Source organism: Dendrobium catenatum, unplaced genomic scaffold, assembly GCF_001605985.2.
Source record: "Dendrobium catenatum unplaced genomic scaffold, ASM160598v2 fragScaff_scaffold_218, whole genome shotgun sequence".
In the NCBI taxonomy this organism is placed as follows: domain Eukaryota; kingdom Viridiplantae; phylum Streptophyta; class Magnoliopsida; order Asparagales; family Orchidaceae; genus Dendrobium; species Dendrobium catenatum.
The window spans coordinates 196,662-210,880 of NW_021318680.1; the positions used below are offsets into that span (position 1 = coordinate 196,662).

Below are 14,219 nucleotides of genomic sequence, written 5' to 3' on the forward strand. Positions count from 1 at the left end.
TTGGGGGAGCTGAAGAAACACTTGTTACGAGCCCAGAACATCATGAAGCAGGCAGCAGATCATCATAGGAAGGATGTTCAATTTGAGATTGGGGAATTTGTATACTTGAAGTTGAGGCCTTACAGGCAGAATACTTTAGCAAGGAGGCTAAGTGTTAAGTTGGCCCCAAGGTATTATGGCCCCTATGAGGTAGAGCAGAAGATTGGGAATGTAGCATATCGCCTGAAGTTACCACCCACTACTACGATTCATCCAGCCTTTCATGTGTCTCAATTAAAGAAGTTCAAGGGAGATTCTGTACCAGTCGATACTTTACCACCAACATTGTCTGAAGAGGGTACAAGCCTATTGGAGCCTTCTTCATTGAAAGGGGTTAGACCCACTGAGGAAGGAGGGAAGGAAGTTTTGATTGAGTGGAAAGATCTACCGGCACATGACGCTACTTGGGAGGCCTATGAGAGCATACAAGCCCAGTTTCCCGCTTTCAACCTTGAGGACAAGGTTAATCTTTGGGCAGAGAGTGATGATAGACCGGACCGGCCGGTCCATCCTCCATCCGCACCGGCCCACAAGGGGCCGGTTCTCGCCTTTTACAGGCGGAGAAATCGCCCGCCTGGGCGTTCGGCCGAAGGAGAGGGAGGAGGCGGGTGGGCCCAAGGGGGCCACCAAATGTAAGTGGGAGTTTGTTTTGTTTGCCCTAGGGGTAATTAGGGTATTTTGGGGGGTTTCATGTGAGGGTTAAAGGGGAGTTAGGGTTGGTTAGAGAGGGATCTTGTTTTGGTGGCTGTTTTAGCTTTCTTCTTCTCTAGGGCTTGGGAGAAAGCTTCTCTTCTCGAATTGAGAGCATTGTATCCGTGGAAACTTGTAAGTCTTTTGATATTTAAGTAATTAAAGTGTTTGTGAGTGTTTTCATCCAAGAAATCCTACATTTTTCCACTGTTTTTGGGCTGTTTTTTCTGGATTCCGAATTTTTGCAACTCAAGTTCCATCACTCTGATATTCTGTTGAAATGTTATAAATGCACTTTTCAGTGGATTTTTGAGTCGTCCAGTGCTTTTTATAGCAATAGCATCTTACCCATAAATCTCCTGCCATTTTTTTAGGTATTCAATGATATCCTGTTTGTTGCTAGAATCTGAAGTGATCGCTATAACTTTATATTGTGAAAACTGACAACACTTAACACTTGATAAACTTTTATTTCCTTTCCAGGGCCATTTAGACTGAACCAATGTAGAAACTTTTGTCTATGGAAAATTTAAGTTTTCTTAGCTTCGTTCTTTTTGAATGATTGTATTGCTGATTTGGATCTTTCCTCTCAATGTCTTTTGCTTTCATTTGGTTGGGAAACTTTCATCAAATAAGGATCTGCGTCAGGAGCAGTTGTACTCTCACTATTCTCAAATCCCACGCTGAGTTCTTCCCTGGAAAACTATTGGAACCTAGGATATGCTGTCTACGGACTTTAGCGTCAAAAGTAGAACAAAGGAGTCAGTGGTCACACAACAGCGATGCTTTTGACATCAGCCTTAGGGTTCCTGGTGGTGCTGCTGAAATCTTAAAGAATATTAGTAAAACAAAGTCAGATTTTCATCAATACAAGTCTGATGAGTATTGCAGTATCCAGAAAGTTTCAGAAGACAAAGCATATGACAGACCTGCTACAGTTTTAGTATTTGACACTGAAACCACTGGTCTTAGTAGAGAACGGGGAAGGATAATTGAAATTGCAATTCGAGATCTAATCGGGGGTAAGAACAGTACATTTCAAACACTTATAAATCCTGGAAGAGCTGTACCAAATACTGATGTTCATGGCATTAGCTCTGATATGGTTAGCAGGCCTGGGATTCCAAGGTAGGGTTCTGAATTTGAAAGATTATACATTTATATTCTGCTATGTTTGTGTTGTGGTATTTTGTCACCTTAGCAAAATCTTGTTATTTTTGGCATGTTTCTTACAGTGGAATTGAATGCCAAAACATACAAAGCTAAACGGAGCAGCATCTTTAAGTTGTTCAATTTTAATACTTCAATTAACTAAGGGAATGCTTGGGACCGCTTTTTGTTTTTTTAAAAAAAATGTTTGCTTAGTATTTCTTAGCTGTTCTAGCTTCTAAAAATAAATTAAGTTATTTTTGAAAATACTCAAAAGAACTTTATATGTTTTTTAGGTGTTTTCTAAATTTTTAAATAAAAACTATACTTCAACCACAGTTGGTCACCGTCGGTCGCCATCACTGTTTGCCATCATCGTTTCATGCAATATTCAATATAAAAAAAATCATATTAGATAGCAAACATGTTTTTGACTATTAAAAAACAAAAAGTAGAATTAAAAAAATATCTTTTTCATTGTGAAAATAATGCATTCAAATTTGAAGTTTTTTTCTGAAAACTTTCATGTTTCATGTTAAAATATCATAACCTAAGAACAAATAGCAACTTGGACAACTATTTAAATCCTATCGAACTTTATTGATGATTTTTTAACATTACTATGTTTTTTCATATAACATTTGCTTCCTCATGCATAGTAAGAATCTTAAGTTCTTGAATCTTATTCTAAAAAATAATTTTATTAGTGTTCTTTAAATGTCCTTTTCATCCTAAGTCAATATTTTACTTTATTTTTTATATTTAATCATTTGCCGACCCCACATAGTGGGACAAAGGCTTGATGTTGTTGTTGTTATATTGTTGTATTTATATTTCACCATTTCATCTTCAAGTCCAAAATTAATAAGCGATGCTGGATTATAAACTTTTACTAGGAATAACTTGATAATCTTTGCAATCTAAATGATTTTTTTTTATAAGGAAATAATCAATCTGAGTTTTATTATATATATTCTTATAAGTAATAAGATGCTCATATCTTTTCTTAAATAAGATTTTAGCAATTATAAAATAATAAATTATTGAAAAATCTAATATGGCTCTACCACCTTCATTAGTATCTACAAACTCACAACTACCTTTAATGTTTTAAAACCTTCTACCTCTCTATCAACATATACATTTAAATCTCCATCAATAAAAACTCTTTTTTCAAGAGTTATATTTTGTATTAATTCTTCTGAGTCATTTCAAAATTTTTATTTTTAACACATATCCTAACTTGCTTGAGGAGTATAAGCACTTATAATATTAATAATCTTAGCATCTACAACAATCTTCAAATTATATTTCTATCTTTAATTATATTTATTTTTATAATATTATAAATCAAACTCTATCTATAAGCATATCTACATCATTTCTAGTGCAACTTCTATCTGAATACCGTAGTTTAAACCCTAAATTATTAATTTCCTTAGCCTTCTCTCCTAATTGAAAATTTCTAGGATTCATATTCCATTCATATAAACCGTTAAGACCACTTCAGAATAGATTTTAGACATTTAAATGCACACAAAACATCTATAGACACATGTAGAATAGAATATAGAGAATTCTAACACACAAGACGTACAGGCAAGAAAATGTGCAATTGAATACTATTTTAGTGGGACCTTTCCTATTATTTATGTTTAATTACTACAAGATACCTTGTTTTGCTCAATTGTTACAATTGCATAGTAGCGTATAAATGTCCTGTTATGAAAGTCATGCATGAATCTTTTATTGTTGCGCTGATTGGTGCTACAGATTTTTCAAGTGCTTTCTTGATTTAGTTTAAACTAGTGCATTGGGTTCTGTTTTGTTCTTTGAAGCGATATATCTCTTTTGCAATTCAATGCGTACTCTGTTTAGATTCCTGTGCTCACTAAAATGATATAAATTATGTCAAACAGTGTTTGAAATAAAATGTTACAATGTGTTTTTTAAGCGCCCTCAAAATTTGGAGAAAATGACATGGTGAAAATGGTTCACAAGAAAAACAAAAGTTTTATGTTTGATTATTAATGGTTCCACAGTAATATTTTACTCTCTGCTTTGCTTTCCTCTAAAGTTTCCTAGTCTCCTATAAATTGAAGTGTTAATTCTCTCTTATGTTTGTGAAACTGATTCCATTGGCTGCATCGATGCATATTCAAAATTCCCCAATCATGTTGATTAGAGGGGACATAATATAGTGAAATAATGTGATTCCAGTGATCATGTTATTAAGAAGCTGTTGGATGGAGCACGCTGAAATTTAAATTATTTAATTTACTATAATTTCAACTGTTCTAAATGCTTGATATCTTTCTAATTTGTTTATAATTTTCCTTTTGTGAGTAATCAGTCTTAATGGAGTTTCTTGTAGCTTGATACCATACACTTAGTGAAATAATGTGATAATTTTTTTATTTATTGAAATAATGTGATTAAATAACGTGTGAAATATCTTGTTCTGTCTGCTTATGTTTCTTTGATCGTTCTTGTATAATGGTTATGCATAATTTAAAAATATTACAACGTTTGATTTACAAAGAAACCATGTCAACTCTTTAAGTTTTAACATACCATATGTTGACGAAATAACGTGCATTTCTTACTTCTGGTGCTTAGTTACCCTAGTACTTGTTGCTGGATGTGCAACTTTTCCAGAGGAAGCTGGTGAATACCCCTTTTAATTCCGCTTTTAAGATAACTTCTATTACTACTAACATTGGACAACGATTGAAATGGTTTAGTTGTAATTGAATCTTCATTTAAAAATGGTGCATAGTTTAAAATGTTATCTATGCTGTGGATGAAAATCCATCATCTTAGATAAAAAAATGCCATATTATTAGTAGTAAGTGGAAGTAAGGATAGATTCTGAGTTTCCAATATATAGATATTACATCTGAATTGGAGTCATTTTCACTGTTCTACCGAGGCACTCAACCTGAAATATTCAAAGGAGTCCTGTGATTCATTTTACTTATTATATCTGCTGTTTGATTTTCAGCAGTTTGTGGCTTCACGTTACTTACTGAATCTTATTTTCTTATTTGGCTTTCCTGTAGTTTTGAGGAACTTATTCCAATCCTACTGCAATTTGTAAGTAGCCGTCAAAGGAGTAGCAGACCAGTCCTGTGGATTGCTCATAATGGACGGAGATTTGATGTGCCTTTCCTCATTAGGGAATTCAAACGTTGCTCTATGGAAATTCCTGAAGATTGGTACTTCCTAGATACACTTTATCTTGCACGCCAGTTGAGAAAGTCAGATGGTATACCATTGTTCTTTTGATCCTTCTTTAGTTTCTGTTTGGTTCTCTTTTGACCAACTTCTATGACACATCTAGCCTCAAAACCCTTTGTTTATTTGGAGAATATAAAATTGTCATAAAGAGCACTGTAAAAGTATTAATGCAGTATTTTCATGAACCATCAATTTATTTTTTAAAACTTCAATTCTTTCAGTCTGAAATTGTGTAGGATCTTTTTTTTTCCCGGTCCTTTTTTGTTATTAGAAGTTCCATTTAGATGTAAGGATGACTATCTTTGAAGTAGGTGATTAGGGAAAGGAGTGGAGTAATGTTGACACGATCCTTAGCTTTAAGTATAATTGAGGTCCGAAAAATATGCTGGATAATTTGTGCATTTGGATTGTGAGCGTGGACTAAGGGTTGGTGTTGATTTAGAGCAACATTTCGAATCATTAGATTTGCAGCAATCCAATCAAAATCAATTTTAGAGGCCATGAATTGTGGACGGGGTCTTTATATGGAAAGGTGGATATATTCCCCTAAATCTTTCTTAGTGATTTCTACAGGGCGTCCACATATAAGAAGTTATGGTGGATGCCTCGGCACTAATCTTAAGATTTGCCATCAATTTGTAGAGGAGTTCAACGTTGAAGGGGAACACAAGGGTGAGAAAGTGAAGAGTGGTGAAGGCAAAGAGGTTCATCACCTGAAAGTTTAGTGCATGCTGATTTATCATTCTTGAGGGGGTGATGCGAGCCTCCTTGAATCTATTGCAGGCGGCTTCAGCTTCAGCTGTTTGAAAATGATCGTCGACTGGGCAATGAGAGGAATAACCTCTTTGGGTCATATGATCTCATTTGCTAACTCCGGCCATTTGAGAACTTAAGATCGTGAGGGTAGGAGTTTGGAAGAAGAAAGGATTATTGAGTGGATTGAACCAAGGAAAATTCTCAATTTATAGAATTTTCTATTAATTGTCAGTACAATTGCAGATCGTACATTAAGATCTGATGAGTTAAATTGTCTAAATGAAAAAAGGTGATCAAATTGTAAAGTATGATCAGTATCATACTAGATGATCTTAAGAGATTTAATTCATCCCGAGGAGTCGTCTGTACATTTTTTTGACTAAATGGATCAACAGTACGAACAGATGTTCGTATCGGCTGACTTGAATTCATCCAAGGGCTTTTGACACATGTATATCGTACAATATGATTAGATGGTTGTAAAATATGATTGCCAATGAATGAACTTATCTAGACCATTGATTTAATCTAAGGGTAGAGATTTGTGTGGGATGTGTAGATCATATAGTATGAAGGGAATCATACAGTATGATGTGATTTTTTTTACTTTACTATTATTATTATTATTATTATTATTATTATTTAAGTCGGTGAAGAGTGTGAGCTGATCATAATACATCTACTTATAAAACAAAAATACAAAATAAAATAACATACACAAACAAACACACAAAAAAGACTGGTTGATTTCAAATGATAAAGATATTTAGATTTTTCTTGAATCAAGCATGAATATCTATAACCTCTAGTCTAGTCCTCAAGGTGCTAAATGTATTAGAGGCTAAGCATTTGGTAAAGATGTCTGCCAATTGATCTCCAGTAACTATATGGTGCAATTTTATATCCACCTTGGCTACATGATCTCTTATAAAATGATGCCTAATTTCTATATGCTTTATACAGGAGTGTTGAATTGAATTTTTGGATATGCAAATGGCACTAGTGTTATCACACATGATAGGAATGACGCCTACAGGTAGTCCAAGATTTAGGATTTGTTATTTCAATCATAGGATTTGAGCAATAAAGCTTCCTACTGCAATGTATTTTGCTTCAGCGGTGGATAGGGCTACTAAATTTTACTTTCTACTAGACCAAAAAACTAACGATTGTCCTATAAACTGACAGGTTCTTGATGTGTTTTTCCTATTAATCTTACATCTTGCAAAGTCAGAGTATGAATATCCTTTGATTTCAAAGCATGAGCTATTTTTAGGGTATCAGATTCTTAAGTTTTGGGTGCCTAATAAGTATTTTAGGATTCTCTTAACAGAAGTCATGCGAGACTCTTTTGGATTAGCTTGAAATCTAGCACAGAGACATACACTAAATATTATATCACATCTACTGGCAGACAAGTAAAGAAGTGATTCAATTATCCCTCTATATCTCTTCTGATCAGTTGATTTTTCATTTGGATCATTATCTAACTGAATAGTAGAGCTCATGGGAGTATTCATTGCCTTAGTATTATCCATCTCATATTTCTTAAGAATGTCTTTGATATATTTTGTCTGATTAAAGAAAGTTATATCATCCATTTGCTTCACACTAAATCCAAGGAAATAGTTGAACTCTCTCTTCATACTCATCTCAAATTATTAACTCATTGTCTTTGAAAATTCATCACAAAAATTTTTATATGTGGATCCAAACAACATATAATCGATATAGATCTGAACAATGAGTAGATCTCCTATTTTCTTAAGAAATAGGGTGGTTTCTAAACTACCGTTAACAAATGCTCTATCTAAGATGAATGTGCTTAGCATTTCATACCAAGTTCTATGTGTTTTCTTAAATCTATAATGCCTTGTCTAACTTGAACACATGATTGGTAAAACCCCCTAGCTACTAATCTGGCCTTATTCCTCAATACTATGCTAGAGTCTTTCATTTTATTTTTGAAGACTCGCTTAGTTCCTATAACACTCTGGTCTTTAGGTCTTTTGATTAATTCTTATACATCATTTCTAACAAATTGATTTAGCTATTCTGCTTTGCTAGGATCTAAAATTCATCAGATAAAGCTTGATCTAAGTTGGTGGGTTCCATCATGGAAATAAATGCAGAATGACTAATCTCTTTCTTAAGTTAATGCCTAGTTTGAACACATTCAGATGGGTCTCCTAGGATAAGTTCTTTAGGATGACTAGATGAGTATCTCCATTCTCTAGGCAAGGATTCTTAAGGTTCTACTCTATCTCCTAAGTTAATGGCTTTTACCTCTTTGATGTCCTCTACTTCTTATGTTAATCTAGATTCAGAGGTACTATCAGATTAATCAAACACAACATGGATAGATTCTTCTACTACTAAGATCCTCTTATTGAAAATGTTATAGGCCTTACTACAGATGATAACCTAAAGACTCCATATTTGGGATCAAATTTTCCTAGAGGCGATTTTCCATTTATTAGGATAAAGCATCTACGCTTAAAGACGTGTAAGTGAGAGAGGTTGGGTGTCCTACCCTTAAGGAGCTTATAGGATGTCTTATTTAACTTTGATCTAACATTCACCCTATTTAAAATATAACTAGCAGTATTCACTGCTTCTGCCCAAAAGTATTTAGGGAGAGAATATTCAGCTAACATAGCCCTAACAGCTTCTACCAAAGTTCTATTTTTCCTTTTAGCTATTCCATTTCGCCGAGGGGTCCTAGGTGCAGAAAAGTTATGTTCTATACCTATCTGTTGACAAAAGGTTTCAAAGTTATCATTTTCACTCTCCACTATTATCACTATGAATGGTTGATATTTCATATCCTAACATTCTTTGTATCCAGGTGGAGAAGATTCTAAACTCCTCAAATGATTCACTCTTTTGTGCTAGGAATCTAACCTAAATGAATCTGGAATAGTCATCAACAATTACAAATTCATATGACTTCCCTACTAGACTTGTAGTACTAATGGGTTTAAATAGGTCTATATGGAGAATTTCTAGTGGCCTAGAGGTGTTGATATCCTTAATTGAATGAAATGACGACTTAATTTGTTCTCCTAGTTTGCAGGCATCATATAGGTGGTCCTTAATGAAATCTAGCTTAGGTATGCCTCTAACTAAGTCTTTTTTGGGTAATATTAATAATAGTCTTGATGCTTGCATGACATAGTCTCCTATGTCATAGCCAGGATTCACCATGAATAGTTTTCAAACACAAGGAATTAGAATATTCAATGCAATTTAAATCAAGTATATAATTGTTATTTATTCTTTTCCCTTCTAAGACTACTTTACTAGTCAAACTTGTGATGTATATGATTTTGGCCTCCACACTAAATGTTTCATATTGTGGATAGTGCAAGTGCAGGCTATGTGACTTAGTATACTACAAGAGTAACACCTAACCCTAGGAAAATGATTCACTAATTTATGTGGGTTAATGATGCATGTTGTTGTGATGAGTTATGCCACTATGCCAAAGTATGTGATGATTTATTATTTTGAATTGCATTTACTTTTGCATATAGGAATTCATTTGCACTTTCAAGGATAGACACTTTTATCTTCAATGTATGCTCAGTAATGTCTATTTTTGTTGCACATGCCCCTAATTCTTTGAATGAGTTTTAATTCAATATGCTTTATTTTCAAGGATTTATGTGCATTAGTTAGGTCAACATGCTTTTTATTTTATGCATCAAACTCATTAAATAAAGACATAATTGTTATCTTAGCTAGAATGTTTAGTTATCAAACAAGTATGCTCTTCTTGCAAAGAAGTAAAATCAATATTCGGATTAGCATACATCTTCTTAAACTTTCTATATAAATAATGAATTTTCTCTGAAATAAATTAACAATTCATTATTTGAGTGCTGGCATATCTCTTCTTGATCTGACTGAGCAAGATTACCATTAACCATAAGACACAAGTTTGTTACCTCCTCCTCTGCTTCTTGTTCTGATGATTCTGAAGCGGAGTCAGTCCAAAATGCATGCTGTGTACTGTTCTTCCCCTTCTTGAATTTCTTCTTCTCCTCACCCTTCTCCTTAATTGGGTGAGTCTTCAGATTGGGGCAGTATGCTCGGAGATGAATTAGTTTTCTGCATTCAAAGTATGTTGTGTCAAGTGACGTTTTAAAATTTCTATTGCTTTTACCTTTGTTCCATTATTGTTGATGATGCTTTTGTTTCTTCTTTATAAAACTTTTGAACTGATGAGTCATCAACACAATGTCTTCATCCTCCTTTGCTACAGAACTATCACTGTCCGAGTCATTTTCTTTCAGTGCTACGATCTTCTCCTTCTTCTTATCACCTACATCAAGTAGTCTTTGACTCACGCCTTGCTCGTAGACAATGAGTAATCCAAAGAAGTTGTCAATTGAATAAACATTTAAATCTTTTAATTCTATAATAGCAGTGACTTTAGCATCATAAGAACTAGGTAGGTAATGTAGAATCTTATTAACTTTTTTAAAGTTAGACAATTTTTATCGAGTGCATGCAAGGCTGTCACTATCTAGGTGAATCTAGTGTACATTTCAAATACAGTCTCGCTAGGATTCATGCGTAAAAGTCCATAGTCATGTAGTAGAATATTTAACTTTGACTATTCAACTTTTCTAGTTCTCTTATTTGTGATGCATAGTCTTTCCTATATTTCCTTCCCTGTAGTGCATATATATACTCACATATAGTTCTGAGATTTTAAAGTACAGAAAAATAATTTAAACATTTAATATTTAATTATATGAGTTCTCTATCCTTATGACTCCATTTAGTAAAAGGAATATCAGTTTTAACACTATTAACTACTCGAGATGAAAGTGAATATTCAATTTGAATCATATGTCAAATTTTATAGTCAATGGATTGCCAAAATGTTGACATGCAAAAATTTCAAAAATTAAAGGGAATGTTTTCAAATAATGGTGGACAGGTTATTAAATAACCCTAAGCAGTATTTTGATTTAAAAAATGCTCCATTTGATCTTTGCTTGAAGATTTTAATTTCTAAATTTCAAGGACAGCTTTAATACCACTTAAAAGTTCAGGGAGGTTGTAAGACCTCAATTAACTAACCCAAGGTGCACCAAGAGGAGGGGGGTGAATTGGTAATTTAAAAAATTATTGCGATAAAAAAAAATTTCTTGCTAGAAAAAATGATTAAAAAAAAACAATTCTAATCAAGTAACTTAGCATATGCGAAAGCAAATCAGGGTTTAAAATATTTTCCGTTTTAAGACTAAAATATATAAATCAATGCTATGAAATTTTTTCTTTTAGTTAATCATGAATTAATCTAATTGTTGTCGATAGTAAATGATAAAATTTGTGCAGTAAAGTAAGATTGCAGAAATAAAAATGCAGAAAAGTAAATGTGAATAAGATAGAGCACACGAGAGATTTTATAGCGGTTCGGTCAACCTTGACTTACGTCCACTCATTGGAATCTTCCACTCCGGGTATTACACTATCACTATAGTCTCTCCTTTTGCCCCCACAAAAAGGTTGAGAAGCCCTTATACAAATCAATTCAACTAAACCCGGTGCGGCAGAGAACCAGAAACTTTGTCACCTTCCTGGAGATGATAACAAACCTTCAATTATTTTTCTCCCTCCTGGAGAAGGCAAGGAATCTCAATCATTTTTCTCCTTACTAGAAAACGTAGAGAACCTCAATCCTTTTTCTCCCTCTTGGAGATGGCAGAGTACCACAATCTTTTTCTCCCAAGAGACTCTTCATGAACCAAGGCAACAGGAGGAAGCTAGCTGCAAGTTTGCCTAGAGCAACCATGTGAAACCCCTCATGCTCCTCCCTCACGCAAAACCTCACATTCTTCTTTCAAACCCCAAAGCTCTCAAGAACAATCTCTCTCAGAATTTCTTCAACAGCCAATGTCTCTCTTAAAAAGTCTTCAAAATATTGCTTAAGGATTAAAAAAATTAATTTTTCAATTTAGTCGTTTCTATTTGTAAATCATAATATGGGTTCGTACAATACGATTAGTTCAAAAACTAGATATGTTCAGTGCAATGCAAACAGTTGTTTGGATGAACTGTTCAAATTTTGCAAACATATCGTATAATACGATCGTAAGGTCGTAGAATACGAATAGTTTAATTTCTCTATATTCGTGCAGGATGATTATGAAGAAGATTGGAAATATTCTCTATCAATTGTCTCGTATGGTTCTCATCGTACAGTACGGTTAGTCTAAATTCAATAGTTCGTATAGTACGATATAGATATCATTCTATACGATTAGTTCAAAAATCAAAGTTTCGTCTGGTATGATCTTTGTGATGACCAAATTTCATCTCTGTCAATCGTACGGTACGATCGATCATATTATTAAATCTTGATTTGATTGACTAATCATTGGAAATAAGTTTAGTATTTAAATATAGTACAGTACGATTAGTTCCGCATTCATTTTAAAAAATTCTTACTTAATTTATCTGGCGGCTAGGGTTTACATATCGAAACAAATCGTACACTACGATCAGTTCATTAAAATTAATGGTTCAATTACTCGTTAGACTTTTTTTTTAATATAATAGATCATACAGTACGATTGTAATCGTATGGTACAATTTGTTCAAATAATTTTATCTCAAAATTTCATCGCTCCCTCCGTATGTGTACACATTTAGTATAAACCCTTACATGAACATACTTAAGAAATAGAAAATATAAGAAAGTTAAAATTACAAACTTTTTTTATTGACATTCTATTCTACCCAAATTTGAGTCTTGCAATTTTGAGCGGTGTATGTTTTTCTTGAATATTAGTGAGCACAGAAAAAAAAGTAATATCTAATAAATATGCTTGGAGAAATAAAAAATTTAAAAAATAATATTTGTTATCATCAAAATCACAAGCTAGAGATCTTGGATTGCAACAATTTGAAATTTATTTTCTCTCTTTAAAAATCTTTCTATATCTCTCTTGTTGCTGCCTTAGGTAGAAAATGGGTTAAATGGGTAGAAAAATATATTTAAATAAAGAATTTAGGTCAAATGCCGTGGCGTTAGACTTTGCAAGTGCCACAACGCTCCCTTTGGAAGCCAACAACATTGCTTCATTTGTTCAATTTTCCAAAATTCCAAAGAGCTTAGTGCCGAGGTGCGACATTCCCCAGTGTCGTAGTGCCCCAGGAGGAGTATTCCAGAATTTTCAGAATATTCAAATAGAGTCTCTTGGTAGCCACTTCAGAAGACATATAGACTTTTACATACATAAAAAATACTTCCAAATACATGTAGATGGGTTCAAAAGTAAAAATTCAGTGAATTACATTTTTTCAGATCGAGTCAGAATAGGTTGAACTATATACTGATATTGAAGGTGGCATGGCTCGCTTTCAAGTTGTTATTTAAATTTTCTTCAATAAGCATTCTGCATTTCAAGTTTGTCCTCTGCTGTAAACATATCTTCATTTAAAGCTGACGTTTTCCTGGCCCTTCACATCAGTTTCTGCTATAAAGACAAAATTCAACAAGAGATTGTTGATTCCTTGTAAACTATATATGTAAATAGATCTATTAGGTTTGAGCTTAATCCATATATCAGTTTCAATGCGTGTGAAAATGTCCTTAAGATGCAGGCTTTCTCAACTCAGTACTGAAATCTACCTTGTCAAATATTTTTTTCATGCAGGTTCAAAGCTTGGCTCTTTCTCACTAAATGCACTCCGTGAACATTACAGGATTCCTATGGAGGGTCCTGCGCATAGAGCAATGCAAGATGTTAATGTACTGGCCCATATTGTTCAACATATCACTTATGAACTGAGAATAACAACTCTGGAACTCATGCAAATTGCTTTCCGGCCTTCTGACATCTCCAAATCTTCGTAACCGCAAAACCTGAAGATTTTTTTACTAACATCTGACCAAAAGCTTTTATTCTTTTATTAAGCTCTCTTGTTTTAGGGAAATTATTAGGTCCGGACACCGGACCTAAAAATAGGTCCGGATATCCAATTAAAATTTGCCACGTGGACTATGTTTTAACTGCGCTTTTGATGTGTTTGACTTAAAATTCCGCAGACGTGTACATTCCACATGTCAATATTTTATTGGACACCGGGCGTATCTCTACGTCCGGTGTCCGGACCTAATAATTTTCCCTTGTTTTATCCCTAATTAATCATTGACAACTCCATTCTTTCCAGAGAATCTTCTGGTGAAAATTGCCTGCTTGAGGTTTTCTGAACATTAAACAGTATGTCATGTTACTTCATTCACTAGTGCATAGAGAGGGATCATGGCACCCATTATGTAGATTAAAGATGTGCAGAAACTGCAGGTGCTTAGTTTTGATGCA

The 14,219-nt window shown here is 33.8% G+C and overlaps 1 protein-coding gene across 4 annotated transcripts in view; it reads left to right on the plus strand.

The window, feature by feature from the left end:
• LOC110098281 (exonuclease DPD1, chloroplastic/mitochondrial) overlaps positions 1 to 13,837 on the plus strand; it is a 68,489-nt gene extending 54,652 nt beyond the window's left edge. For 3 of the 4 annotated variants that reach the window (XM_028693031.1, XM_028693032.1, XM_028693033.1), the window contains one exon: positions 1,366 to 1,555. In XM_028693031.1, coding sequence (XP_028548864.1) covers positions 1,366 to 1,416 — 51 coding nt within the window. In that variant the 3' untranslated portion in view covers positions 1,417 to 1,555. Of the gene's footprint in view, positions 1 to 1,365; positions 1,858 to 4,940; positions 5,147 to 13,550 lie in introns of those variants that run through there. The other variant, XM_020825056.2, reaches the window with a different exon arrangement.
• Positions 13,838 to 14,219: the final 382 nt, after the last annotated feature.